This window comes from Pelodiscus sinensis, chromosome 1, assembly GCF_052426305.1.
Source record: "Pelodiscus sinensis isolate ZL-2025 chromosome 1, ASM5242630v1, whole genome shotgun sequence".
Classification (NCBI taxonomy): Eukaryota; Metazoa; Chordata; order Testudines; family Trionychidae; genus Pelodiscus; species Pelodiscus sinensis.
Genome location: NC_143052.1, coordinates 325,164,444 through 325,191,971, shown reverse-complemented (window position 1 = coordinate 325,191,971; position 27,528 = coordinate 325,164,444). Strand labels below are relative to the sequence as shown.

The window sequence follows — 27,528 nt, the reverse complement described above, 5'->3', positions numbered from 1 at the left end:
CCACACACACACATTGCCCACGGACCCAAATCTTGTTGGTTCCCTTGTCTCCTATAGAAAAATTCTAGAGTCCCTAATTATTTAAATTTGACAACCACAAATGCATATACATGCTGCAGACACAAGATTGAGGAGGAAAACTCAAAGAAATGTCCACAAGAGATCAACAGCAAAATTATTGATCATGAATTGAGAAGTGAAAGGGCCACAACTGAAGGGAAAATGATCCAATTAATTCTGTTAGTTGTTTCCACACTGAGGAATCTGGGATGACACATCAATAGTGCCCAGATAAAGAACACAAATTAGTATGGTGCTTCTACAGTGCCAAAATAAATGATGCCACAACAAGGACTCTGGATGCTTCTACTAAGGAAAGCACATATAGGAACAAGCAAACATCACCAGTGAGGGAAGGTTTAATGTGATCAACAGTCACCTCTGGAACTGTTCAGAAAATTAAAGATGAGGGTTTCTGTGGTTACTTCAGAGATGCTTCCACTAAGAAAAGTGAGTGAGGAGAAGGGCTGATTCTGGAGACTAACTAATGAAGTTATGAGAAGAGTTTAAAATTTAGGGAAGTTTGTTTTCTGGTTTAGTATGAACATAGAAACTAGGAAAAGAAGATAACAGTTTAGAGCCAAAGCCTGTCTTGGCTGGAACTAAAAGGACTTTGACAGTTGCATCTTCTGCCAGAGTCCTGGTAGCTAGAGAAGGATTACATAGGCTTGCCTGATAGATGTGCAGTGATATTTTCTTTGCTAACGCTGGAAGGAGGAACTATACCAGCGATCTCCAATTTTCTTAAGCATGAGATCAATTTTTAATTTAAGTGCAATCCAGGATCCACCTCAAACCCAAACACCCTTGCCCCATCTCCTTCCCAGCCCTTCTCCAAGGCCCTGACCCTGCTCACTCCATCTTCCCTTCCTCCCCCATCCTCACTCACATTTATGAGGCTGGGGCCAGAGGGCTGGGGTGTGGAGGAGGGGGAGACAAATTGATCTTGGGCTAAAGGGAACGTGGGAGGGGTTCTGAGCTGATCCTGGGGTAGGGAGTTGAGGTGCAGGAGGAGGTACAGGGTGTTGGCTCTGGGAAGTAGTTTGGGTGTGGGGGGACTCAGGACCAAGTGGCTTCTGGGTGGCGGTGCAAGGGACTAAGGCAGGCTTACCCCTATTCTGTTCCTGTACCACTCCTAAAAGCAGCCAACAAACTCTCTCCATCCCTGCCCCCTTCTGCTCTGTGGAGATTGCGTACAGGGTGGAGGTAGGGGCACCCTGACATCTGCAACCCCTCCTCTTCTTCCTGTGCCCTGCACAGCAAGCAAGAGGCTCCCAAGGCTGGGGTGGGGAGTTACAAGGCAGAAGGCAGGAGGAACATGGAAGTGCTTAGAGGGGCAGATGGAGTGCTGGCACTCGATAGCCTCCTGGCCAAACCTGCCAGAATCACCTGTCAGAGGCTCCAAGATCTACCAGTAATCCCGATCTGCTGGTTGGTGACCACTGAACTATACACAACAGTAAAGCATGTTGCTGGCTGAAATGTACAGAATACCCAGATTAGGGTGGATTTACATTCCACCTAGACAATTGGATGTAGTGCATGGACGGGGATTTTGTTTGTGTGCTGCCTAGTTTGCATAGGAAATATTCACAACTTTCCCTGTTTGCTGCTGTTCTCTCCCAAATGAAAGATCTACATAATACAATTAATCATCTACTATTAAAGCAATGCAACAGCAGGAAGGGATGGAGAGAAAATTACAATCTCATAAGTAGGATCTCATACCTATGTCATAAGGCAAAGTATAGCTCTGCTGGATTTCATGTCCAACCAACTAGGCAATATTATCTCAGAAGTTTCAATTTTAATGACAACTTTATTTTCAAATCCATTTTGAAGAGTTTAAGCTGTTCTAAAAAGTTGTTTACTGCGAATTTTCAAAGCTCTGCATACAGAATGGAATTTTCTTTTAACAACCATTGAAGTGTCTTTTTGTAGTTTATGTAAGGTGAGGGCGGGGTAGCCATTTAGTACATATAAGAATGAAAGCTACAACTTTCAGCCTTTAAGATAAAAAAGTTCTCCTTCCCTTTTAGGACTTGCTAGGTTAACAAAACATGCTACGCACATGTTCAGGAGATGCATGGGAAAAACTACAATCTCAATAACACTGGCATTAATCATCTCTGAAACATTCCCCAAAGAATCTACTACCTTTATAATACTGAAAGAAAGGCATAAAAAGATGCAGTCTATGATACTGTTTCCAAATAGGGCAAACCCAGATTTGTCCTTTGGAAAAAGATATAAAAGTTACAGTTTAACATCTGTACAGCTGTTATGTGGAAAGACTGTAAAAGCAGCTTTCTTTGCATGCAGTAATGTCCCTTTGAGGTGGGAAGAAGCACACATCTGCTTTTTTCTGCTCATAGAATGTACTATGTAAACACTGCTCTAATTTTAACGATGAGAATATTCATTCTCTTTTAAGTAGATACTAAAAGCTTTGAATAAAAGCATTAACAGACTCAACTGAAAGCATTAATTCTGAGGGGAGAAATGTAAATAAGGATAAAATCTTCCATTCATTTTTAATCTCTCTATAGCGAGCATTGTAATTAAAACGATTAAATGGCTGAATAAAGACCCATATTTACATGCTTCAGAAAGTCACAGTAAAAAACTATAATATTGCCAGTAAAGAAAAAAAATAAAGGCAGCAAAGGACTCTTAAAAAAGACTCATTGAACAAAGGCTGTCATTTCAGGAGGCTGACATCGATGAGCATGTATTGGTGAGAGTTAAAATAAGAGGGCACATGAACGGAGAGGAACTAGTTTATATAGAAAGAGCTCTACAGAAGGTATGGGAGCAATTGAATATTTTGTGGGAGGAGTTCTCTAGTGAGAAACCACTCTGGCTGTGTCCAGACTCAGCGGTTTTTTCGGGAAAAGTAGCCTTTTTCGGGAAAAACTTCCCCTGCGTCCAGACTCAAGCTGCGTTCTTTCGAAATTAAATCGAAAGAACGCGGCTTTTCTTTCGATGGCGGTAAACCTCATTTCACGAGGAAGAACGCCTTCTTTCGAAAGTTCCTCTTTCGAAATAAGGCGTTCTTCAATGTAAATAGGGCTTCTACGAAAGAGAGCATCCAGACTCACTGGATGCTTTCTTTCGAAAAAGCAAGCCGCTTTTTCAAAAGTTCAACGTGCAGTCTAGACGCTCTCTTTCGAAAGAGGCTTGCAGTCTAGACATAGCCTCTGAGAGTGACTCCGGGATGTGGGGAAAAGCAAGAGTTAATTGTAATCATGTAGGGACTGGGAGTCCTTTGAAAGAAGTGGGAAATATTATCTTGGGAATGATGGCCTAAAAAAAAAGCAAGTTTTGGGAGTCCAAACATAGATTTGTGTCTTAAGAAGAAATGTATGAATCCAAAATCAGTATCCTGACATTTTTTCCCATGTTTCAGTATGTGGAGAAGGTATCCTGACAGAAAATAAAAATCTTGCCCATTCTGATATCCTGAGGGAGGTTTGTTTCATTTTGTCATTCAGTGATCTCTTGGGAAAGAAATCAAAATCTGAGAAAATGGACTTGTTAATGCAAGTCAAAATTCAATATCATGTTCCTCTCCTCTGACTTTGCTCGATATACCACAGAGGTTTAAAGCACGACAGCTAAAAAATTTATTTTATGTGGCTATTTTATGCTCTTTTTATGTGAATATTATGTGGCACAAGACAATGTATAACTAATCCAAATGATTTATTTAAAAGCTCATTTCATTTGTTCATTTTTGTTTCTTTGGGAATTTTTTAATCACCATTATCATTCCTGGATGATACATCAAAGTAAAAATACATTAAAAAACAGAAAACAGACCTATATGCACAGATAAACTACTATGTAATTTATATTGCAAAGTCCTCTAAAAAGAAATCTCTCTAGTAATTCTATAAATTGTTCAGCAATTTTGTTTAGAGACTAGCAAGGAATTGATAAAAGTATTCCCCACTGATTAGAGCCTTGAATAACAACTCAGACTTTTCTGAAGGAACTGGTATTTTGTGTAAATGAAGTGTACGTGTATTATTTAATTACACTTTATCTCATCTGTGAAAAGTTAAATTAATAAATTTGCCTTTTTATCATCTCATTCTTCACGGATTCATTTGTGCCCTGCCACGAGGATACCATCCCTGGCTTCGAGAGTCCCAACTGCGCTATCCTTATTCATGCTAGTGAGCAGCTTCTCAAGTGAGCTGTAGGACCTTGTTCTTGGAGACAATGCTTAGGAGGCTGTGGGGAATGATGAAATTTAACATTCTACTTTAGAAATTTATCCTAGGATAAGAGATGGTTTGTGTTGAGGAAGCTGTCCAGAAAGAATGACTTCAGTGGGATGAGGTATACCTGGGTGGTCAACAAATACCTTTGATGTCGCCACCCGCGCGTCCAGACTATCGCACTGAGCCATGTAAATTTAAATGAAGCGGCGATTATTTAAATTGCCGCTTCATTTTCCTATACCTGGTAGCCAGAGGCATGTAGTCTAGACACACCCTTGATTTAGAGCTCCCGGAGGCACTGGGGAATATTTATTTTGAATGGCATGGGAAGGAGCTATTTTGAAATAGCAGCAGTGGAATGTCCACACTACTGCTATTCCGAAATAGCTATTTTGTAATAATGGAATTGTTGTGTAGATGCTCGCATTGTTATTTCGGAATAACGGCCATTATTCTGAAATAACGCTGCTGTGTAGATGCACCCTTACAGAAGATAACTTTTCTCTAGGACCGCAATATGAAGGAAGAAACAAATCTCCTCTAAACATGGAACTAAAGCCCAAGTAGGAAAAGATTTACTCTAGAGTGTCTATTGACGGAAAGGTACTCTATCATCTAAACTTTCTCTAGATAGTACACTTTAATATACAGTGCACAAATAACAGATTTCTATAAAAAGTCTTACCCATCCACACACACTCTGCAGGAGAGTGAGTTTGAGAAGGAAAAATGTAACCACAGTGGCATTTCTAAGGTTTTGTTTGGAAAGTTTCAGATGGATCAATTTCCTGGAATTTATGATTATTTCTGACTTCTAGCAATTATGCTGTTCTGCTGGTAACAAAGCAATGCAACAAAGGAATGCAACCAAAATCATGGCTATATTAGAAAGAAAATGTTATTTGTATTCAACATCTGTCTCTCACTATTGACATTTGGAACAATTTTTTGAAGAGTTCTAAACTTTAGAAGAAATCACTTTCTGTGACCCAAAGGCAGCATATCACTCATTGGTGATATGGAGACTACTGCCGTTGCAATCAACAGTAATAATGAGAATAAGACTTATCGCAGAAACACTGCCTACTCAATGGCATTTACAGTATATGATCTTTAATTACTCCTTTGGTAATCAGAGAACTTTTAAGAATGGGGCCTAGTTCACCTTTAAAGTTTTGTAGTCAAACATGCTCTAAAATAATGAGCATACAGTAAACCAAAACAATTTCAATAAAGAGTGCTACCTACTATACCTGGTGAATGAAGTGGAGGAGAACACATCAGAACAACTCCTTGACCTTCTCGTACAGAGACTGCACTTCTCGTCCGGCCACTAAAATTTCCCAGATCTGTCAACATAACACAACATTTTAGTTGAATGGAAAGAAGTTATTTATTTATTAGTAATGTAATTTTTACTTTATTTCTTCTTACAAAGCTGACAGTGCCTTATTTTCATTTCTTTAAAAATAAATCCTTTCCCGTCGCAAAGATGTCTACATTACTTAAACACTATTACTCCTTACCATACATGGATATAGTGTCTCTGGAAAAATATTAGGCAGTGTACCATTTATAACAAACATTTATTGGCTCTTTTATTTCTTTTTACCATTTCCTGTTTATTGGTTTCCTCACTAATAAAATATGTTCATGCATAGTAAAAAGTGAAATAAAATTAAGAGACTACACTGTGTCCTATCTGCTGCTTATAGAGGGTTGTTAACATGTCATCCAAAGAATAGTGTGTGCAATACATTGTTGTAGGTGGGAAGGAGAATCAACTCCCATGGATCTATAAGAAAATCTACTTAATAGCAGGTTTATTTTAATACTGTTTCCAGTATAGTTTCTCCAGTATGCAGATCATAATCCAGTTTTGAGTAACTACAGTTTTGAAATTGTACACATTTTCCCAAACAACGTTTTTTTCCAAAATGAAAGCTATGTTATTATGAAATATTTTTCTTAAAGAAAATGTTGTTGAAATATTTCATGTAAAAATTTTCTTTCATTGAAACAATATTTTCTGATGAAAAACTATTCTGATGAAAGTGTTATGACCATTTCTAGTTATGAATAGTTTATATTTGTATACTGCCTTTCATGCAGAAGATCTGACTCTTTCAATTACAGGGCTTTGGAGCTGGATCTACAGCCAAATTTCATGCTTATGCCCTAACATAAGTATTTACAAGGAAGAAACAATGGTAGATGTGTTATCTTTGGGGTCATATTAGAACTACTACTCCCTCTAAGCTGCAGCTTCACAGGTGATTAATTAGCCTCACCCCGACAGAGGCTCAGGGCTTCCTGCACCTGTGAAGCTGTGCTGCCACACAGTTTAGAGGGAACACTGATTAGAACCATTTCTCATCTGGGATTCACAAGTGACAAACATCCTGGCTGCGTCTAGCCTGGCAAGTTTTTCCGCAAAGGAAATACTTGCCAGCTGTCTACACTGACCACTTGAATTTCCGCAAGAACACTGATGATCTCATATAAGATTGTCAGTGTTCTTGCGGAAATGCAATGCTGCTCCTGTTCGGGCAAAAGCCCTCTTGTGCAAATGCTTTTGAGCAAGAGGGCCAGTGTAGACAGCTGAAAACTGTTTTGCGCAAAAAAGCCCCGATGGTGAAAATGGCAATCGGGGCTTTCTTGCACAAAACTGCATCTAGATTGGCACGGACGCTTTTCCGCAAAAAGTCCTTTTGTGGAAAAGCGTCCGTGCTAATCTAGACGCTCTTTTCCGCAAATGCTTTTAACGGAAAAACTTTTTGTTAAAAGCATTTGCGGAAAATCATGCCAGTCTAGACGTAGCCCCTATGTGTAACTTGCCTTTAGTTGACCTGGAGCCTATGAACATTTGTCTCTGATATGGATCACAGCTGGAATACTGCAATATACTCTGCTCAAGCTACTCAGAAGCTTCCATTGCTGTAGAATGGAGTTCCTGAACATAGGAGTGGAATGAGGCAGAAGTAGTATTCATCATATGTGGCTTAGTGATCTATTCACAGATGGGTATAGATCAGGGGTCTCCAAACTTTTCTGCCCGAGGGCCGCATTAACTATCAAACAGCAGTTCGGGGGCCGACTACACACTTGAGGTCCAAATAAAAACCAATCAAAAAATGGATGTTGTTTTTAATTATTTATTTAATATTATTTTATTCAGTTATTATTTAATAACACATTGATACACTACACATGAACACCTGTATTAGTGTGAATGGTGAAATTGTTTCCTGGATGCCAAAATAGCAGACATTTCTGGCTTTAGAAATCACTGTTTGAAATTGGGGGTGGTTCAATATGTTCAGCCTAAGACACTCACACTTGAAGAGATGTGATCGCTCTCCTATCATGCAGGGAATGAGGTGACAATTTGTAACATAGCCTCATGGAACAAGGGACATGCATTTTAATGGGAAAAGCTGGTTTGAAAGCAGACACGTTATCACTGTGCCACAGCAACCAGACCGCCTCCTGCAATGGGCACCAGCTCCTCAGCCCCACCTCCGGAGAAGTAGCCCCTCGCTCCTAGCCCCTGAGAAACCACCGTCGGGTTTCCTCCCCTCCGTCCAGCCTCCCGCGATCCTCTGCCGCCGGGTCTGATCTGGAGCCTGCCTTCGAGACCCCCCTTTTTCGTCCGCCCGGCCAAGCGGCACGCGGAGCCGTCCCTGACCTGGGCTACCTGCTGTCCCGTGCGTGCGCTGGGACCTCGCGCAGCCGCCTGCGAATCCGTTTCTCCCGCTGACACCAATGCTCGGACTCAAGCGCCTCAGGGATAATCTCGCCGGCACGCGGAAGAAGGCAGGGCCAGACAAAAAGGTCTCCACGGGCCGGATGAGAGGGCCTCGCGGGCCGGATGCAGCCCGCGGGCCGTAGTTTGGAGACCCCTGGTATAGATCATGAGGAATAACGCTATTTCTGAACTTATTAAGTCTGAAACATAATGTAAGTGTGGATGATCTGGTGCTGCTAATTCAAACTAATTGGCCTTCAGAAGGCCTCCCTGTAGCCAGACACAAACCCCATCTTGCTTTTCCACGAACCCCATCTTGTTTTTTCCCCCCCAGAGAGCAAGAGAAAGGCAGTCAGCCTTTGATGCCCTGGGAACGCAGGTGTGGTGACTGTCCCTGACTCTACCATAAACAGAAACCAGACAGTAAATGGGCTAGCTGACGACTGGGAGGCCTCCCATCGCCATGATGGCTAGTATCAGTAATTGACACGCCTGCACTGTCTCAGGAGAGGAATCTTCGCCCATCACATACCAGAGGTGCCCATTGTCTGCATCTTCCCAGGTGTGAATTATGCTTTGCACCCTTCGTGGGAAACTTGGCATTCAAAGCCATTTTTCCTAATTGACCACTTGAGACCAGGAAGAAGCCCATGTGATCCAAGGGGTATAAAGAGGGTTTAGTTGCCCACCCCATTTGAGCTCCAATTACCTACACCTGCTGGCAGGTATTGATTGTCTCCCGAGGTCCGTGGGACACCCAACCTCACCCTACTTCTTCCTGAGGGATTGAGAGAAAGACGCTGGCCACGCCAAGTCTGGAACGCAGGGGTGAGAATTGTACCTGCAATGTGTTTTCTTTACGTGTACACTTTAATTGTCTCTCTGTTATAAGTTTAGTTACTTTATTATAGTTTCTTAAGGCAAACTGCTTCATTTCTATTGTAAACTGCCTTTGGTAAGGTGATTTAGCTATAAACTTTGGGAATAAGTGGGATGCCCTCATTCACTTATAAATATATATATATATATATATATATATATTAAACCAAGTTTATTTTATTTTATTTTCTCTTTATTTCTCCTATAATAAGCCAGTGAGTGTCAAGCTTCTGACTTGAACCCATGCGGCTGTACCCGAACCGAACACAAACAAAAAAACTTCAGCCGGTCAAAGGGACAGGTATAGGGAGAGCTTGGGCGTTTTGGATTGTGTCACTCCCCGGTGGCAGATCCATTGGGACACTTCTCAGTCTTTCCCTAAGGCTGCCCGCTGCGAAGGAATCTTGGATTCTAGCAGCTAAAATCTGAGGTGTTATAAGCTCTCCCTATAAACTTATTGGGGCGCCCGTCAACCTCCTCCAGGTTGCCCACTGCAAGGGACCCCGGTCTCAGCAGTTAAAGTCTCAGGTGTATAGCGCACACACACACCGGGGCGTCTGAGAGCCTGTTGGCTGCCCTCTGCGATGGAACCCCGGTCCTAGCAGTAAAGTCACAAACGTTAAACTATTTTTCGGGGCGCCCTCCAGCCTCCTAGGCTGCCCACTGCAATGAGACTTTGCGTCTCAGCAGTTGAAAACTTGGATGTAACACACACACACACACTGCCCTAACCATTTCGGCTAACACTCCCGCAGCTCCTTAGTGCGCTTCCTGGAGCTCTAAGTCCAAGGTAGTGTGTCCACATTAAAGGAGCTCACTTCAGACTACATTTGATTCTTTCCTGTAATGCGGACATGGAATTTCAAATTTGTAAAGTTGGGTGCCCAGAAGTAGAACTTAGTAAATTTGAAATAATCTACTGTAGACTTTCAGTCCAGAAATGTCCATTATGATCAGTTTCTGGTCTGACCTCCTGTACATTGCAGGCCACAGAACTACACCCACCCACTGCTGTAATAGGCCCATTAACTGTTGGCTGAGTAGGGAAGACCTCAAAGCTTGATTTAAAGACTTAACATTATGAAAATTCCACCATTTATCAGCAAATGACATATCCCTTTGCTTCTGAGGAAGGGCTTTGCCAAGCTGACCTGTGGAAAAATTCCTTCTCGACCTCAAATATGGTGTTCATTGAGACCCTGAGCATGTGAGTGAAAACCATCAGCCAGACAGCTGGGAAAGAATTCTCTGTAGTAACTCAGTAACTCCATCTGTGCAAACCTCACCAAATTTAATGTTTGGACATATCTGGAATTGATTTGCTGAAGTTTGAACATATTTTGAACAGGAAATCATGTTCTGAATCCAGAAGAGCTAAGCACAATGAGTGATATCCATGTTATTCCTCTAAATACAGTAACAAAAGTAATCAGAAACAAGACTGCCTTCCTATGACATTGGAAAAGAAAATTATGCTAATGATTCCTGCTGACATTACAGCATTTAACAAAGATTACCTGACATCCTCTTTGCATGTCTGCTTTCTGCATGTAATTGATTCAACATGCTACAAAAGAAACACCATTTTTTCATAACTTTCTCATCTCTGCAGGAAAATTAAATAACTTAAAGAAAATAAGTTATATTAGCCTCATATTCTGGATTCTTAGTAGCATAAGAGTTGAACCTTTATAGTTTGTTGCAGAGTTCTGGCCAAGATGACAGTGTTTTCTGTTTAAAATCTGTTTTTCCCCCCTAAATTCTGATTTTGCAAATTATACCTTGAGATGGATTTCATTTGAAAAACTATGCTTTAGCACAATGAGTAGGACTGGTTGAAAATTTTCAGTAAAAATTTTTTCCAGTGGAAAATTAGCTTAACAATACACTGAAATTTCTGTAGAAATGGGCCACTTTTAATTGGAAAAACTGATTAGTAAAATATTTCATCAGAAAATTGAAATATTTTAATTCTGAAATGCCACTGTATTGCATCACAGGAATTTTAGTTTAGGTGCCGCTTGATCCCAGCCTTTCCACTAAGGGCCAAGTTTTCCAGTCAGCTTTCATTTCTCATGATGGACCTAAGTTATATTTCCCAGAACAAGGTGGCAGTATTTCAGAATTGAAATATTTTAGTATTAAGCTGAAGAAAGAAAGAAAGACTGACTGACTGACTCAGGGTATATCTAGAAAACAGAGCTTTTCCGGGATACCAAAGGTATCTCGGAAAAGTTCTGCCATGTCCAAGGTAAAAAAAAAATCAGAAAAGCAGATGTGTTTTTTCGGCATCTCTGTAAACCTTGTTTTATGAAGAAGAAAGGATGTTTCGAAGGAGGATTTTTTCCAACATTTGGCTCCATGTAGATAGGCCAAATATCAGAAAAACCTCTTTTAGAAGAAAAACGGGAAAAGATATGCAAATTGTGATTCACAATTTGCGTATCTTTTTCCAACTTTTCTTTGGAGTGTAGACATAGCTTCAGTAGTCAGGTTACAGTTTTTCAAAAAAGAAACTAATGGCTATTTAGGACCCAGGCTACCTTTTAAGATGTGTCTACACTGCACTGTTATTTCAGAATAACGAGTGTTATTCCAAAATAACAATGAGCACATCTACACAGGAATTCCATTATTTTGAAATATCAAAATAATGGTGTCTTATTCCAACTTTTGTAAACCTCATTCCATGAGGAATAATTCCTCTTCCAAAATAGCTATTTTGAAATAAGACATATGTAGATGCTCCACTGCTGCTATTTTGAAATAGCCCCTCACCAGGGCCAGTCTAAGTTATTCCTCCCTGGTATCCCTTGGGGCTCTAAATCAAGATAGCGTGTCTACATTAGGGAAGCCTGCCTCAGACTTATTTTGAGGCTTCCCTGCAGTGTATGTGTGCTATTTCAAAGTAAGCTATTTCTGAATAATGACTCCGGAATAGCTTATTTTGAAATAAGCATGCAGTGTATGCGTACCCTTAGTCAAACCAGTAAAGTTGAAGGGGTGAGGAGAGTAATATTAGGTGCAAGTTTCAACTCACTTGACTACTCACTAAATATTTTAAGTAACAAATAATGTAATTACATTTATGTTACTGAGGGGGTTGGTGTTAGTCAATATTACCGTATATTCCGGCGTACAAGACGACCTCTGAAGTTAAAAAACATCCCCCAAAAATCGGGGGTCGTCTTGTACGCCGGATGCCCCGCCGCCGGAGCCCCTCCGCGGCTTTGAAAGCCTCGGGGGAAGCCGGGGGCGGGGCATCCCAGGCGCGCATGGGCTGCCCGCCCGCCGGAGCCCCTCCGCGGCTTTGAAAGCCTCGGGGGAAGCCGGCGGGGGGGGCATCCCAGGCGCGCATGGGCTGCCCGCCCGCCGGAGCCCCTCCGCGGCTTTGAAAGCCTCGGGGGAAGCCGGCGGGGGGGCATCCCAGGCGCGCATGGGCTGCCCGCCCGCCGGAGCCCCTCCGCGGCTTTGAAAGCCTCGGGGGAAGCCGGCGGCTGGGCATCCCAGGCGCGCATGGGCTGCTCGCCCGCCGGAGCCCCTCCGCGGCTTTGAAAGCCTCGGGGGAAGCCGGCGGGGGGGGCATCCCAGGCGCGCATGGGCTGCCCGCCCGCCGGCTTCCCCCGAGGCTTTCAAAGCCGCGGAGGGGCTCCGGAGGGCGGGCAGCCCATGCGCGCCTGGGATGCCCCCCCGCCGGCTTCCCCCGAGGCTTTCAAAGCCGCGGAGGGGCTCCGGCGGGGGGGGGGGAAGCCCAGGCGCTCCTGGCGGCTTTGCTCCCGATGGCTCTGGTCTGCTGGGGACCATCTCCAGCAGACCAGGGACACCGGGAGCAAAGGAGGCGGAAGGGCGCTGGGGTATAAGATGAAACCCTATCTTTTAATTAAAAAGATAGGGGGTCGTCTTATACGCCCAGTCGCCCTATACGCCGGAAAATACAGTATGTATAGGAATAAAGTGTCAGAGTACAGGTTTGACTATAAAGTAAATACGACAAATGTGGTTTTTTTTAAGAGCAAACTTGAAATAATGGAGAGTTGAAGAATGGGATGAGCAATTCTCCTTTGTAATAATCAGCTTGAAGTAGATGAAGTGAATGAAAGAAAATGCTTTTGTTAAATATTAATCATTTGAATTTTGGCTATAATGTATATTTAAACAAAAGAAGTCAGCTACCAACAAACCACGTATATGCTATTTTATTTTTAAAGAAAAATAGAAGAAAATAGAAGACTGTAAGGAATACAGTGTCAGTATTAGGAATGTAGGAACCACAATATTCTTTCAGATCATTCAGATGAGTCATCAAGTTTAGTATTTTGTCTGCAGTGGCAATCAATAACTGAGGTATCAGAATAAATCAGACACCTTATAATGAATGCACCTAGCGAAAAGTGCAGTGAGATACATGGCTCACAAAAAAGAAAATATCTTTCTGTGCTCTGTGGGTGTTCAGTTTATGCTTCGAGAGATTAGATTTGTTTACCCTTATCTTAAAATGAGTGCCAAGATAACACCTACTGAACATTTTCAAATCAGGGCCTGAGGTTTCAGCTCCATGACTTCCAAAAACTTTAATGTGAGTCAAGACCCTTTATTCAAAATCTATGGATAATAAATGGAATTCAGCATTTAAAAAAAAGCTTAGCCTTCTTTATAGCAATTTAAATATGTGTAGGTGACCCTCTTATACTGATAAAGGTTGGATAAAGCTGGTTCTCTTATATGTGTGCCAAATTATTCTATAGATTTATAGAGGAATGTCCAATTATTGTCACTGAAGATTATGTTATTGCATATAAAGATAGCTTAATGAAGAGATTAATGAACAGAGGACCACCTCCTTATGAGAATCTATCTACTTTGACTATGTTTCTCTAAGATCAGTAGTTCTGGTGGGAACATTTTGATTAAGTAGAGTTTGTGAATACAAAATCGAAACAGCAAAATTGAGCTTCTGTGTAATTCTGTTGCTTAATACATTTTGCATTTTACATATGTATATCCCCTTTTAAAGAAAGTTTACTGCATAAGAAAATTAACTATGCATCATGTACAGAACTCGTATTTTGCAGAATGGTGTCATGAATGCATAGTAAATTACTACAGAATTTGCATCATTTAGGGTACATCTAGGGTGTGTCTAGACTACATGCCTCCGTCGACGGAGGCATGTAGATTAGCCAGATCGGCAGAGGGAAATGAAGCCGTGATTAAAATAATCGCGGCTTCATTTAAATTTAAATGGCTGCCCCCTCTGCCGATCAGCTGTTTGTCGGCAGATCGGGGCAGTCTGGACGCGTCGCGCCGACAAAGAAGCCTTTCTTGATCGGCACAGGTAAACCTGGTTTCACGAGGCATACCTGTGCCGATCAAGAAAGGCTTCTTTGTCGGCGTGGCGCGTCAAGACTGCCCCGATCTGCCAACAAACAGCTGATCGGCAGAGCGGGGCAGCCATTTAAATTTAAATGAAGCCGCGATTATTTTAATCGTGGCTTCATTTCCCTCTGCCGATCTGGCTAATCTACATGCCTCCGTTGACGGAGGCATGTAGTTTAGACGTACCCCTAGACTACAGGCTTTTGTCAACAGAGACTTTGTCAACAGAGGCTTTGTCAACAGATACTGTCAACAAAGCCTCTGTTGAAAAAGAGCATCTAGACTACAGCAAGTTCTGTCGACAAAGCAAGCCACTTTTTCGACAGAGAGTCTAGATGCTCTCTTTAGAAAAAGCAGTGTGGATGCAAGAGCGCTTTTTTCTGACATAATTCTGTCGAAAAAAGGCATTATTCCTCGTAGAATGAGGTTTACCGCCATCGACAAAACTGCCTCATTCTGTTGACTTACTGTTGACAGAACTTGGCGGTAGTGTAGACGCAGGTATAGTTTTGTCAACAAAAGTCCTCTTTTGTTGAGAAAACCCTGTAGCCTAGACACACCTCTAGAGTAAGTAAATAAAATACCATTAAAGGAGAGATGGAGAAGTATAAATCTATGTATTAATTTTGGTAAAAAATTTTAGCACTGAGTAAAGATGCTAGATTGACAGCATTGGACACTGAATTTATCTATTTCACTATAACAGCACATATATCAAATGCTTCAGCATTTTTGCCTTTGATATACTGCCTTGCCAATGTATCTTCACTTTAAGCTGGCATTACCACCTCTATATGTGCATTCTGTCACCATGCTCATTACTTCTTTGTCCTGTCTGTTGAGGGGGGAAGAGAGGAAGGTTTTTGTGGTGTTGACAATTATTTATCAATAACTGGAATAAGACAACTAATTTCATAGGGCATGTCTACACTACACAGAAGATCGACCTTGCTGCGATCGATCTTCTGGGTTTCAATTTTGTGGATATAACATAGACCCACTAGGTCAAACTCAAAGAGTACCCCATATACTACTAACAGATTAACCCAGCATTGCTCGGGTCCTTAACTCAATTAGATTTATTTTTTGGAAAATAAAAATAAATTATACATACTTTATTTAAATAACTGTATTTTAAAAAATACTGTGTTATTTGTATGATGTCAATTTTTATTTTTGATATATTATAATTTTATAATGCTTCAGAGGGGTAACCGAATTAGTCTGTAACTAGAAAAACTTAAAAATACAACCCACTTCTTCAGATGACTGGAGTACTAAAAGTCCAGATCCAGAAATAAATAAGGGACGAGGGATGGGGAGGAGGAAAAAAAAGAAAGAAAGAAAAAGAGTGAAAAGATTGTTCAAGTCGCAAGTGGCTGATAAGAACAATTAGCACCATCATTGACTGATTGTCTGGTTAAGTCATTAGGATGTGGAAGGCAGTGTGCAGGCCAAATGATATCCCTGTTCATTCCATTCTGATCAGAATCAAACTTGTAAATGAAGTTAAGTTCCAACCATTCCCTGTATATTTGGTTTGTGGAATTGGCTTGAAATAACACAGTGATTTGGAGATCCATTAATGAGTGGCCGGGCAGGTTAAAGTGTTCTCCAACAGGTTGCTGTGTGTTGCCGTTTTGGATATCTGATTTGTGTCCATTAATTCTTTCCCATAGAGACTGTCCAGTATGGCCAATATATATGGCAGTGGGGCATTGCTGGCATTTGATTGCATAGATCACTTTAGTGATCTGGGAATTTTTTTTAATGGGAATTCCATCAAGTGTATTTTTTACCTCATCCCTATAAACTCTTATCATTCACCATGTTTTAACCAAAAAGGGCTATAGTCAATTTGGTTTCCAATCACATTTTTTTTCAAGTTTTCAAACCTTAAGGAGTGATTTAGCTGTGCCAAAACAGAGCATGTCTCCAATTTTCTCCATTTTATCTCTTTTTTGCAAGGTTTATTGAGCAGCAATCCTATTCCAGATTCACTCTATTTTTCTGTCTCATATTGGTTCAGGCTCTTTCAACATTCTCTCAGTTACATCAATTTTGAGGTCAGTACTTGATTTGGTAATGAAACAATCCAATACCAGGCACATCCCATTCTTCTGGCACAACCAAACTCTTATGTTATGCTGAGTTATGATAATTTGGTGGTCCTAGATTTTACTGTTTAGGAGTTATCAAACATTAAGCATTGATTTAATGGGTCACATGTTAAGCCCTGATCTTTGCTCTAGGTATGTCACTTCAAATTACTGTGTTCACCTAAAACAGTGAGCCTCAACCTTTTCCATATTACAACCTCATGTTACTACTTATATGTATGCACACACAGAGTTCCTTTCTCTCTGCATTTTGGGTCTCTCTATCCACTTAACCACAAAGATGGTAGAGTGATCATAATCCACCAGAACCTATTGCCACGGGCTACATCTACACTGGCATGATTTTCCGAAAATGCTTTTAACGGAAAACTTTTCAGTTAAAAGCGTTTTCGGAAAAGCGCATCTAGATTGGAAGGATGCTTTTCCGCAAAAGCACTTTTTGCGGAAAAGTGTCCGTGGCTAATCTAGACGTGCTTTTCCTCAAAAAAGCCCCGATCGCCATTTTCGCGATCGGGGCTTTTTTGCGGAAAACAGTACTGTGCTGTCTACACTGGCCCTTTTGCACAAAAGTCTTTCGGAAAAAGACTTTTGCCCGAACGGAAGCAGCATAGTATTTCTGGAAAAGCACTGACGATCTTACATGAGATCGTCAGTGCTTTTCCGGAAATTCAAGCGGCCAGTGTAGACAGCTGGCAAGTTTTTCCGGAAAAGCTGCTGATTTTCCGGAAAAACTTTACAGTCTAGACACAGCCACGTTGTCTCCAAGTGGATGGAGTGACGCCTCAACCTGCTGCTTGTCATTCATCTTTGGCAGACTCTCTCCAGTGCCTCCTTGTTAGCTTTGGCTGCTGTTTGGGTTGCCCCAGTCTCACTGATCCACAGTTCATCATCTCTTGGTGCTCACATTCTTGCTGGGTTGCCAGGTATTGCAAATGGGTAATTTCCCACAGAGTGGTCTCAGTGCCATCTAGAACAGCAGTGTGGTTGGACAATGGGTCAAAATTGATGTGCAAAGCTCACGGTTCTTGATCTAGGGATTTTTTTTCTTCGTGGGAAATTCCTTTCCCCTCATTTAACTTTTCCAGGTTGTTTGTCTCTAGACCCTCATATGAGTGTGGTTTACTCACTGTGATTAATCCTTAACTTTTAAAACTCTGGATATCAGGTTTAAGTATTTAACAGTGTCAGTTATGATCTATAAATCAAATTGGCCTGTGGCATGTGAATCCTGCCAGGACTATGCCAAATGTCATGATGTCTGGAGCGGGTCAAAAACATGAGTGCCAGCCTCAAGGCAGACTGTTAAGAAGCAGAGTACTAACTCCAATCTGGTTGTTAGTACCATACTTAGATTTCACCAACCAATTAACAATTATGAGATACTCAGGCACCATAACATGTTTAATATGGAGTCACATGCTTTGGCCATTCTGATTTATCTTGCCAGCTACACAAGCTAGACTTTGTCACAGATGGTCACTTTTTGCCAAAGATCACAACAATATTCAGGTTACTCCCAGTCGCATAGGACCAGTAACTTACTCTAGGACAATTGTACCTCAGATCTCAAACCAAAAACTACCCCTGAAGCCAATCTTGTAATAAACTAAAGATTTCTTAACTAGGAAAAAGAAATAAGAGTTATTCATAAGATTAAAGCAGGAAACATACATAGACAAATGACTTACAGTCTTAGGCTACATCTAGACTGCAGGCTTTTCTTGGAAGAAGCTTTTCCAGAAGAGATCTTCTGGAAAAACTTCTTCTGAAAGAGAGCATCTACATTACCATCGAAAAAATGGTCCATCCACACTTATTGGACTCTATCATGCATATAAGGCCACCCAGAACCAGTTCATCCAGGGCATTATGTCACCAGTTGCTTCCCAGTGCCTTTGCCTAAGTCTAGCTGAGAGATGTGCTTAATGGGACCCCCTGAACAGCCATTTCCCTGCTTCTGCTGCATGCTTGCCTACCTCTCCGAGGGACAGTGCATATTCTGGTTGCCCAGCTTTTTTGGACACCACAACACTTTTGTTTTTGCCATGGAGCTGGGGCTGCCCCTGAGCATGTGATGGCCCCACACAGCAATGCTGCATTTTCTGCATCAGTTTGTGCAGGCTGCCTTCGTGGACCTCAACGAGCTTGACACCGAGCTAATTCTTGAGACCCTTTCCTTGTATGCAGGAGCAAGACGCATGAAACCACACATCACAGTGGAGAGATGGGTCTGGAGGCTAGATACCAGTTCCTGGGGGTTGTGCCATCCCGCCCTCACACAGCCTTGCTAGGGAGCAACCTCATAGGACATGGCTCCTGGTGTGTTTGGGGGGAACAGAGGGGCGGGCACCTCCCTGGGTCTCAGGCATTCCCTCTCATTCTCTGTTCTGTGTGTTTTTCTGTTTCCTTCTGCAGGTTGTGAGGGCCATCAACTCCATCCTGCTACGCAGGGTCATCCACCTGGGACAGCTGGACCCAGTCGTGGCTGGATTTGTTGCCATGGGGTTCCCAAAGTGAGGTGGAGCCATAGATGGGACCCACATTCCGATCTGCGCACCACAACACTGAGTGGCCCAGTATATTAACAGGAAGAGCTACTTCTCAATGGTGCTGAAGGTCCTGGTCGACCACCGTGGACAGTTTACTGACATTTTTGTTGGGGGGTCAGACAGGGTGCACAATGCCCACATATTTCATAACTCAAGCCTCTTCAGCAAGCTAGAAGTGGGCACATTCTTCTCCCACCGTGACTGTGGTTAGGGATGGGCAGATGCCACCGTGCATCATAGGGGATGCAGCCTACCCCCCCATGCTGTGATTGATGAAACCCTATACAGCCACCTGGACTTCAGTAGGGACCTATTTGACTCCCACCTTATTTCCGACAGATAATAGAAACTTCTCTAATAATCTAACTCATTTATGTCTTTTAGGGCTAACCCAGGTAAAACCTCTGCTTATTCTTAGTGATCCTTGCCCTTTCACAGTTCAAGCAGCAGAAATTAATCAAGTTTCTCCTTGACAGGAATTTTTATCTCCTCACTAAAGTCCAATTTGATGGGATGAGTTCATGAGAAGCACTCTCCTTCCTGAAAAGGGTGAGAAATGCAATTAACAAAGTCTTTTTTCTTTGATCTCTGTTTGTTAGTGTTCAGTGAGTTCAGGGGTCTTTGCATGAGCTGGTGTCTTCTCTGCCAACATCACACACATATACTACCCTTTAGGTATCATGATAATCATTTTGTGTTAGTAGTAATCAGTGCTGTTGAGTCTATAAAGTACTAAGATAAAGTGAAAGAGTAAGTTTGAAAGAACTTGATTTTACATGAAAAGTTCAATGGGCGAGTAAAGCCGGGGATTATATTATAGCCATCAGTGTACAGCTACTGTTGTAGCTGCACCAGCATTAACTTCTTATCTATACAAAGATGCTATAAATTAGAATTTGCAGTAGTGCAGTTTTACCTTGCTTGAAACAGGAGTGAGTCACACAATGGCAAATCATAGTTTAATCTGTTTACACTAGGTACTTTCTCTAGTGGAGACACTTCAGTGTTTGGCCACTAACGACTGTAAAAACAGACAGAAACCTAAGGAGATGAATTTTGAATCAGGGTTATGGCTGCCCCGGGGAACATAACATGGTTTGTAATGCCAGTAAATTAATGCTTACATTTTCTGTTTCAAAAGCATAGGTAAGTAATTATGTTTGGTAGTTACTGTCTAAGAAATATTTTAATCTCCTGAACCTTTCATACCTTTTTAATATTTTAATGTAACTCTCAGGCCCCTCAGCACTGGTATTTCTCTTCAGCTGTCTGTCGGACATCTGGCTTGTTTTTACAGCAGTTTAAACTGTGTGCTGTGGTGGTGTTTTTTTAAATGACATTTTATAATGAGATTTAGGCTGAGCAGAATAGTTGCTGAGTTAGTTAGAAGTTTCTCAACAAAACATATTTAGAGATAAGACATTGAATTAAGATAGCGAGTAAAGGTGGTATTAACCAGACCACAAGAGATAGAAGTAAGTGTGTACAGAACAGTCTTTAGACAGATCTTTTCTCTAGAAGCATGTATCAGACAGCAATCGTTTGCTAAGGCTTGACATTTTAAATTCCTTTGTCAGTGGTCACAAATCTCTTTCATTGTCATTGAATAATTAATGGAAATAAAGCCAGAGATACATCCATGGTCTTCACCCAAAAGCAAATTAGAAGCTCTGCATTAAGGATTAATTCTTTTAAACAAATTTTTACTTATTTGTGGCTATGAGATAACAAGGCATGGAAAACATTGTATTAGCAATAAAGCAATGGGCCAAATTTTGCCTGTGTAGATTTGTAATGGACTTCTAGGGGAACTACACATACACATCTCTTTGCGGGTAGAAAGGACATTTGCTTATTATTAGAAATACACTAAGACAAAAGGCTTTAATTTTCAAAATCACTATTAATTTTGGTTGTCTACATTATTATTTAGATAATATTGACTTCTATCCTCTGAAAATTGGGTAAGTTTCAGTTGTCTCAATTCCTGGTATAGTGTAGTCAGAACTGGTGGCCATAACTTCGAAGCATACCAGCAAAGAGAGTTCAGAGAAAAGCTACAAGACAGTCTCTGGAAAATCCGCCTCACAATGAGAAAATTAATAAAGCTTCTAAATATTCTATTTTTAAGAAATTAATTGAATGTTTTTATCACATTCTTTTATAACTGAACACAGCTCTAACCCAACAGTGGCCTTCATCCAGCAAACAAATATGTGCATGTTTAATTTTATTCATTTCAGTGATGCTACAGAACTTACTGGGTCTACTCGTATGGGTTGGAATCAGTCATGTGCATGAATATTTGCAGGATTGGGACCTAAGAGATTTGAATGCTTGTTGACTTGTTATACACATAGGCCTCTTAGAAATATGATTTACAGATAACAGTGATTCAAAGGAGATTCTTTAAATGAAAAGAGGAAATTACATTTGAAAGAATCTCAATTGTCATCTAGGGGCAAAAAAGGGAGAGCCTGAAATAAGATGACAAAATTAGGATTTTTCTTTAATTTGTTTGTATTTGTAACCAATAATTTAGAGAGTTACAAATATATACCCATTTTCATTGGCTTCCATACAACAATTCAAGAGTGTTTCCACCTTTACAATGAATTTTAAAAAGAAAACTAAACCTTGGGGGAAATTCAGCACCAAAGTATTAAGAATCCTGAACCAAACCATTAAGAATTCTGCATCAAAAAATTAAGAATTGTGTACACAATATTTAAAAATTCTAAACAATTCCACAAGTGTTATTTGTCAAAATAATACTATATGATAATTCCACTTTCAATTATTTTGGTAATTTATTTCAAAACAACTCTTATCAAGTATGTCTGCAGCAGTACACATACAACCACAAAAATTCCTCCAGCACTGTAGAGTTATAGAAATCTCTCTGACAACCTATTTCTCTGTCTCCTCAACCCTAGAACCCAGTTGGGGAACCAGACACATCCTCTCCCTCTACAAGGAAGCTGCAGGAGACCCCTCTCCCCAGCCCAAAGACTCACTTCCCATAATGCCAGAGCCCAGAGATACAGAGGAAGAAACAGCTTGATGCTGGGTCCCAGGCTTACATGGAGCTTCCTTCATGCTGACACCTCATTTCCTAACAGTATACTAGGAATTGCAACTGTTGGGAACACTTCAATTCCCTTCCCCTCTCCATCACTGTGTCCTTTATTTGCAACCTGAAGTCTGTCAGGTCCAGTGGTGCCTCATGGCAGCCAACATCTCTGCAACCCATCCTGGCAGGACCCAGAAAGTTCTCCCACCCAACATGCCACATCATGTGGATTTAGATATTCCACAACCTGTAGTTCCCAGGGCTGCTGTTGAAGCATACTGGATTTTGAGCTACATATAGGTCACTGACCACGGCATGCAGAACCATTTACTTTTGATTGTAGCTTGGATTTTATTTATTTATTTATTTATTTAATTTAGTATTGTGAGGGACCAAAAATGGAAACACTATCGGTAGATTACTTATTGATAAAACGCAGTAGAAGAAGAGCTATGACAAAACACAGTAGGATAGCAATGACAAGAAACAGGATATTTTTATAAGCTTATGTTAAAAAAAACAAAGACTCATCTTAAGAACTCTTGATTTAACAAATTCAGACGAGGATGTCATCACTCGAGGAAGCATCAAAGTTAGTCTAAGGAAGGCTCCATTGATGTGGACACACTACCTCAGACTTAGAGTCTCAGGAAGCACTCTGGGGAGCTGGGGGAGGCCTCCCAGAGACCAATAAGTTTGAATTAGCAACACTGGAGCATGCACACTAATGTTATTTCAAATTACTATTTCGGAATTAGCATTACTCCTTGTGAAAAGCAGGAGTACAGAGTTCGAATTCCGTGTCCCATTATTTAAAAATAAGTAGTGGGCTTAGAAATTCAACCTGTGGTGGGTATTTTGGAATACGGTCCTAGTATAGACCTGGGCTCAGAGTCTCCTGTGCAATCTTCCTCTCTTTCATGGAGTGGCATAGTGATAAGTGAGTAGAAATTAGTAAATGATTCTGCTGAAGATGTGTAATGAGTAACAGAATTCAGTATTAATCTCTTTCAAGTATTGTCTCCACATCATGAAAAGGTGAATACAAAACACCAGGAAAAGCTTTCTCTTCTTTTCTAATCAGCCTTCTTCACGCTCATAAATACAATGTTGCAATAATTAACCTTTCTAAAGCACGGTCTGTATGGGAGACTAAAGGACTGATTATGCCAACATTTTTCATGTTGAATAGCACTTTATAAGTGACATAAATTGGATGAAATGGGCCCTTAATCTATTCAGAATATGTCTACAAATTTCAGCTTTAATTCATTAAAATCAATGGGACTAATTGTGCTCTAAGGTTCTGTTCACTATGAGCATCATCAGATCCTAAGCAATATGGAATGATAATGCAAGAATTAATGGCACATCAGAATTTGCACTGTTACAAAAAAAAATAGACCAAAACTTTCCACATATCATAGACACTAAACTTGAGAACCTAAATGTAAATGATCTGAAGATGAAAGTGATAAGCACCTACAGTCTACTCTAAAGGAAGCTCCTGGATGCTCAGCACTTCTAAAAAATGTTGGCTGTGTATGTTTGGTGCCCAAGTGTGGATTTAGATAATTAACTATAGGTACCCATCTTAGAAAATTTTCATGAGTCATCTACATTTCCTTACCATCAGACACAAGTTCTATTCCATATGACTGTGATGCAAAGGTAAATCTGAATCGGATTTTACACAAGAGGTAAAATCCAATGTTTCCAACCCCCCCCCCCCCCAGAAAAAAAACCCTAGGAAAATAAAGCAAGGTAAATATTTGTATTTTAGCAGCATTCATTGAGAGCCAGACCCATTCATCCTTACCCATGCTGAAGATAAACTTACAACACTGAGCAATCCTAGTAGGACTGCTCATGAACTAAGCTATGGTCCAACAAGAGTAAGGGTGACAAGATATGGCCCTTTGTTTCTTGTCATTCTTGTGGTTACTGGTAATACAAAGAGATTATTGCTAACACAGCCATCTCTGCTCCACATATTGTTTGGCAGAGGACAGGCATTTCTACCTATATTTTTTCTATCAAGCTCATCACCGTGACAAGTGACTACTTCAATGGAACATGAAGGCCTGCTTGATCTGGTTATACATTTAGTGCTAATTCAAGGTTGAAAATATATTTTTAGATACATATGAAGGATATGTATCTAACAATTGAAAATACTTCATAATTACAGAAGGGTTGTCACTAAGGATGTTAACTAACATGTAATTTACTAGTCGAGTAGTCAATGGAATTTCCATCGACTACTTGACTAGTCGATATGCACTTCTGCATTCCTCCTTTGAAATGTACAAGACATCCTACTGGGGCTTTTGTACATGTCAAAGGAGTAATGTGGAATTCCACATGCAGTCTGGGGCCAGCAGGAAGTCCCGTTGATGCCAGGCTCCACAAAGGCGCTTACCATTTGAAATGCACAAGAGCCCCCGCATGGAGCCTGGAGTCAGAAGGACTTCCTGCTAGCCCTGGGATGCACGCAGTGTGCCAGCTTTGAAATGTACAAGATTCTGGCTAGGGAGCTCTTGTGCATTTCAAAGCAGAAGCACCCTCATGGAACCTGGGATTAGTGGGGGGCTTAGAGTCACTTGCTGACCCCAGGCTCCATGCTGCACTGCCACTTTGAAATGCCACACGCGGCATTCGCCAGAACCTGGGATCAGCTGGGGACTCCCCAGCTGACCCCGGGCTCTGCTTGCTTTGAAATCCCACACTGGAGCCTGGGATAAGCTGTGGAGTCCCCAGCTGACACCAGGCTCCATATGGTATTCCCTGGAACCCAGGGTAAGCTGGAGACTTCCCAGTTGACTCCAGTTCCACAGAAATGCTGCAGGGAGCCTGTGGTCAGCTAGGGAGTCCCCAGCTGACCCCAGACTCCATGTGATGCTGCCGCTTTGAAACACCACAGCAGCATTTCAAAGGGGGCAATGTCGCATGGAGCCCAGATATGGGCTCCATGCAGCACTGCCACTTTGAATTACGCTCTCTTCCCCCCTTGTTGCCTCTATCTGATAGAGGCAGCGGGGGGAGGGGGACTTGACTAGTGGACTCGACTATCCCATAAGCATTTGCTTATGGGATAGTCGACTAGTCCTTAACATCCTTAGTTGTCACACTCATGACATATTCTTTGTTTTTATAAATTGTATAGTTAGCAAATACCTGGTAACTAGTTCCCACAACACAAAAATTGCCACTAGTTCCCACAACACCACACTAGTTCCCACAACACAACACAATAGTTCCCACAACACAAAAATTTTTGGAATTAATACTAATTGCTATTTTCACACAATTTTCACATACATGAAGCTGAATTACAGGTAATTTTTCAGACATTTCCTCCATCCAAATTCATGGTGGTTAGGTCCATCATTACTACTTAGCCAAAATGGGAAGGAATGGTGTCCCAAGCCTCTGTTTGTCAGGGGCTGGAATGGATGACAGGAGAGGGGTCACTTGATGACTACCTGTTTCTGTTCACTCCCTCTGGGGCATCTGGCATTGGCCATTGTCAGAAGACAGGATATCGCGCTAGATGGACCTTTGGCCTGAGCCAGTATGGCCGTTCTTATGTTCTTACCTCATAACAATTTTTCACCTGAGAATTTCAAAATCCACATTTTAGTGAGTTTGGACCTGTCATTAAACTGAAGCAAGGGCAGTAGTTCCTGTACACAAATCTTGAGCTAAGCTAAGCCAGAATCCTTTTCAAAAACTGGGATATTATATGTATTTCATTCACTTTTGTGACCCAATTAAGGTATTATTTCTGATATTAGATAAGATTGGGTTTTTTACACCTGATGTTTAATTAAATGAGATAAAATCTTTGACTCCTATGAGTTAATTTTCCAACCCCTGCTTTTTAGACTAGGAACCAGTTTCACTTTTCTGTCCTCCCTTCTTGAAATAGTAAAGGAATTTGATATGACAGGTTAAGCAGAACAGAAAAAAGTCAAAGCAGTTATTTGAGGACTAGTAGGACAAAGGAAATACGTTAGAGCTAAATCCGAAACCAGCATAACAACACATGGAGAGGGGCAAAGGCATAATAATGGGATGCAAAGTAAAATCCCAAGGTAGCTGAGGAGGCATTAGCATTTGAAAGATAAGAGTGATTGCAGTGCACATGCATGAGTGATAATATAGTAACATTTCATTGTTTTAGCTGTGCCATTAAACAGTTCTCTTAAAAAGTTCCTTTTCAGAATTGGGAATGTTCCTAAATCAGCTCCTAAGAAAAAGCTATGAATTAAATTCATTCTTGGTGGAATTAGGGAAGCTCCCACTGAAAACAACTTTGCATTCATTTATGTCAGCAGTGATTTAGTCCATTGTTTTCTTATTAACTGGCCATTTTTGTTTATGGTTTCTATAGAGCTCAGGAAAATTGTAGTTACTCACTCTAGAGTTTAAGTGACACACTTATTATTGTAATGAAATCTTTAACAGGATTTTCAAGCATTCCCTGCAGCATTCTGCAGGCAAAGACAATCATTTGTCAGTCTGACTGGATTTTACAGGTGGTACCGAGACTTGTGGTGCCGTGCCTCTACGAGAAGGGAAGATACTGAAGAATGTGGGAGGTGTGGTCAGCTCTGTAGCAAACCAGGCTCCTTACCTGAGATTATGCAGAGAGAGGGGCATTGCCTCTGCTCCCTCTTCAGACAATTTGAGGAATACTACCCAATGCCACTTCACCTTGTGCAATCACTGCAAATAGGTGAGTGCTAGGATTAATGCAAACAAAAATATTTCTTTCAGCCCCCACTGGGTACATATGCAGGGCAGTGCATAATTTAGTCACTTGCACAGCGATGTAGACCCTGGGGTACAGCTAAACTGCACAGAGCAAGGGTATGTGCAAACATGAATTAAAGCTGTTCTGGTGCTGCCACAGTTCCATGCGGGCTGGTTTCACAGATTCATAGATCCAGAAAGGGAGCATTCTAATATTCTATCCTGATGCCCAGTACAGAGGCCACAAGACTTTACTGAATGAATGTGCATCAAATTAATTTTTAATGTCTAGTTTTTTAATTAAAATGTTTTGTGGTACCATGTCCAGTGCCTTCCAGATGTCATCACTATTACTTTTATCGAGCAAATTTATAATCTCATACAAAAGATAAGTTCATTTCCTCTAGAAAACAATGTTGGTTAATATTAATTACATTGGCCTTCTTTAATTTTTTTATATCAGATGTTCTACTATCTTCCTTAGCATTGATGTCAAACTGAGAAACTTATGGTTGCTGGGTCTCCCATTTACCTTGTAAGTACTGGTATAACATTACTTTTCTTCCAGTCTTTTGAAAGCTCTTCACTGTTCCAAGAGTCATTTAAAATCAACATTAATGATATAGCAAACTCATCGGGCAACTCTTTTAAAACTCTTGGATATAAGTTAGAATCATAGAATCATAGAGCTGGAAAAGACCTTAGAAGGCCATCAAGTACAGCCCCCTACCCAAGG

The 27,528-nt window shown here is 41.1% G+C and overlaps 1 protein-coding gene across 1 annotated transcript in view; it reads right to left on the bottom strand.

Moving 5' to 3' along the window:
- CNTN5 (contactin 5) overlaps positions 1 to 27,528 on the bottom strand; it is a 1,036,023-nt gene that overhangs the window by 306,054 nt on the left and 702,441 nt on the right. Inside the window, exon 7 of the mRNA XM_089775740.1 lies at positions 5,543 to 5,638. Coding sequence (XP_089631866.1) covers positions 5,543 to 5,638 — 96 coding nt within the window. The remainder of the gene's footprint in view (positions 1 to 5,542; positions 5,639 to 27,528) is intronic.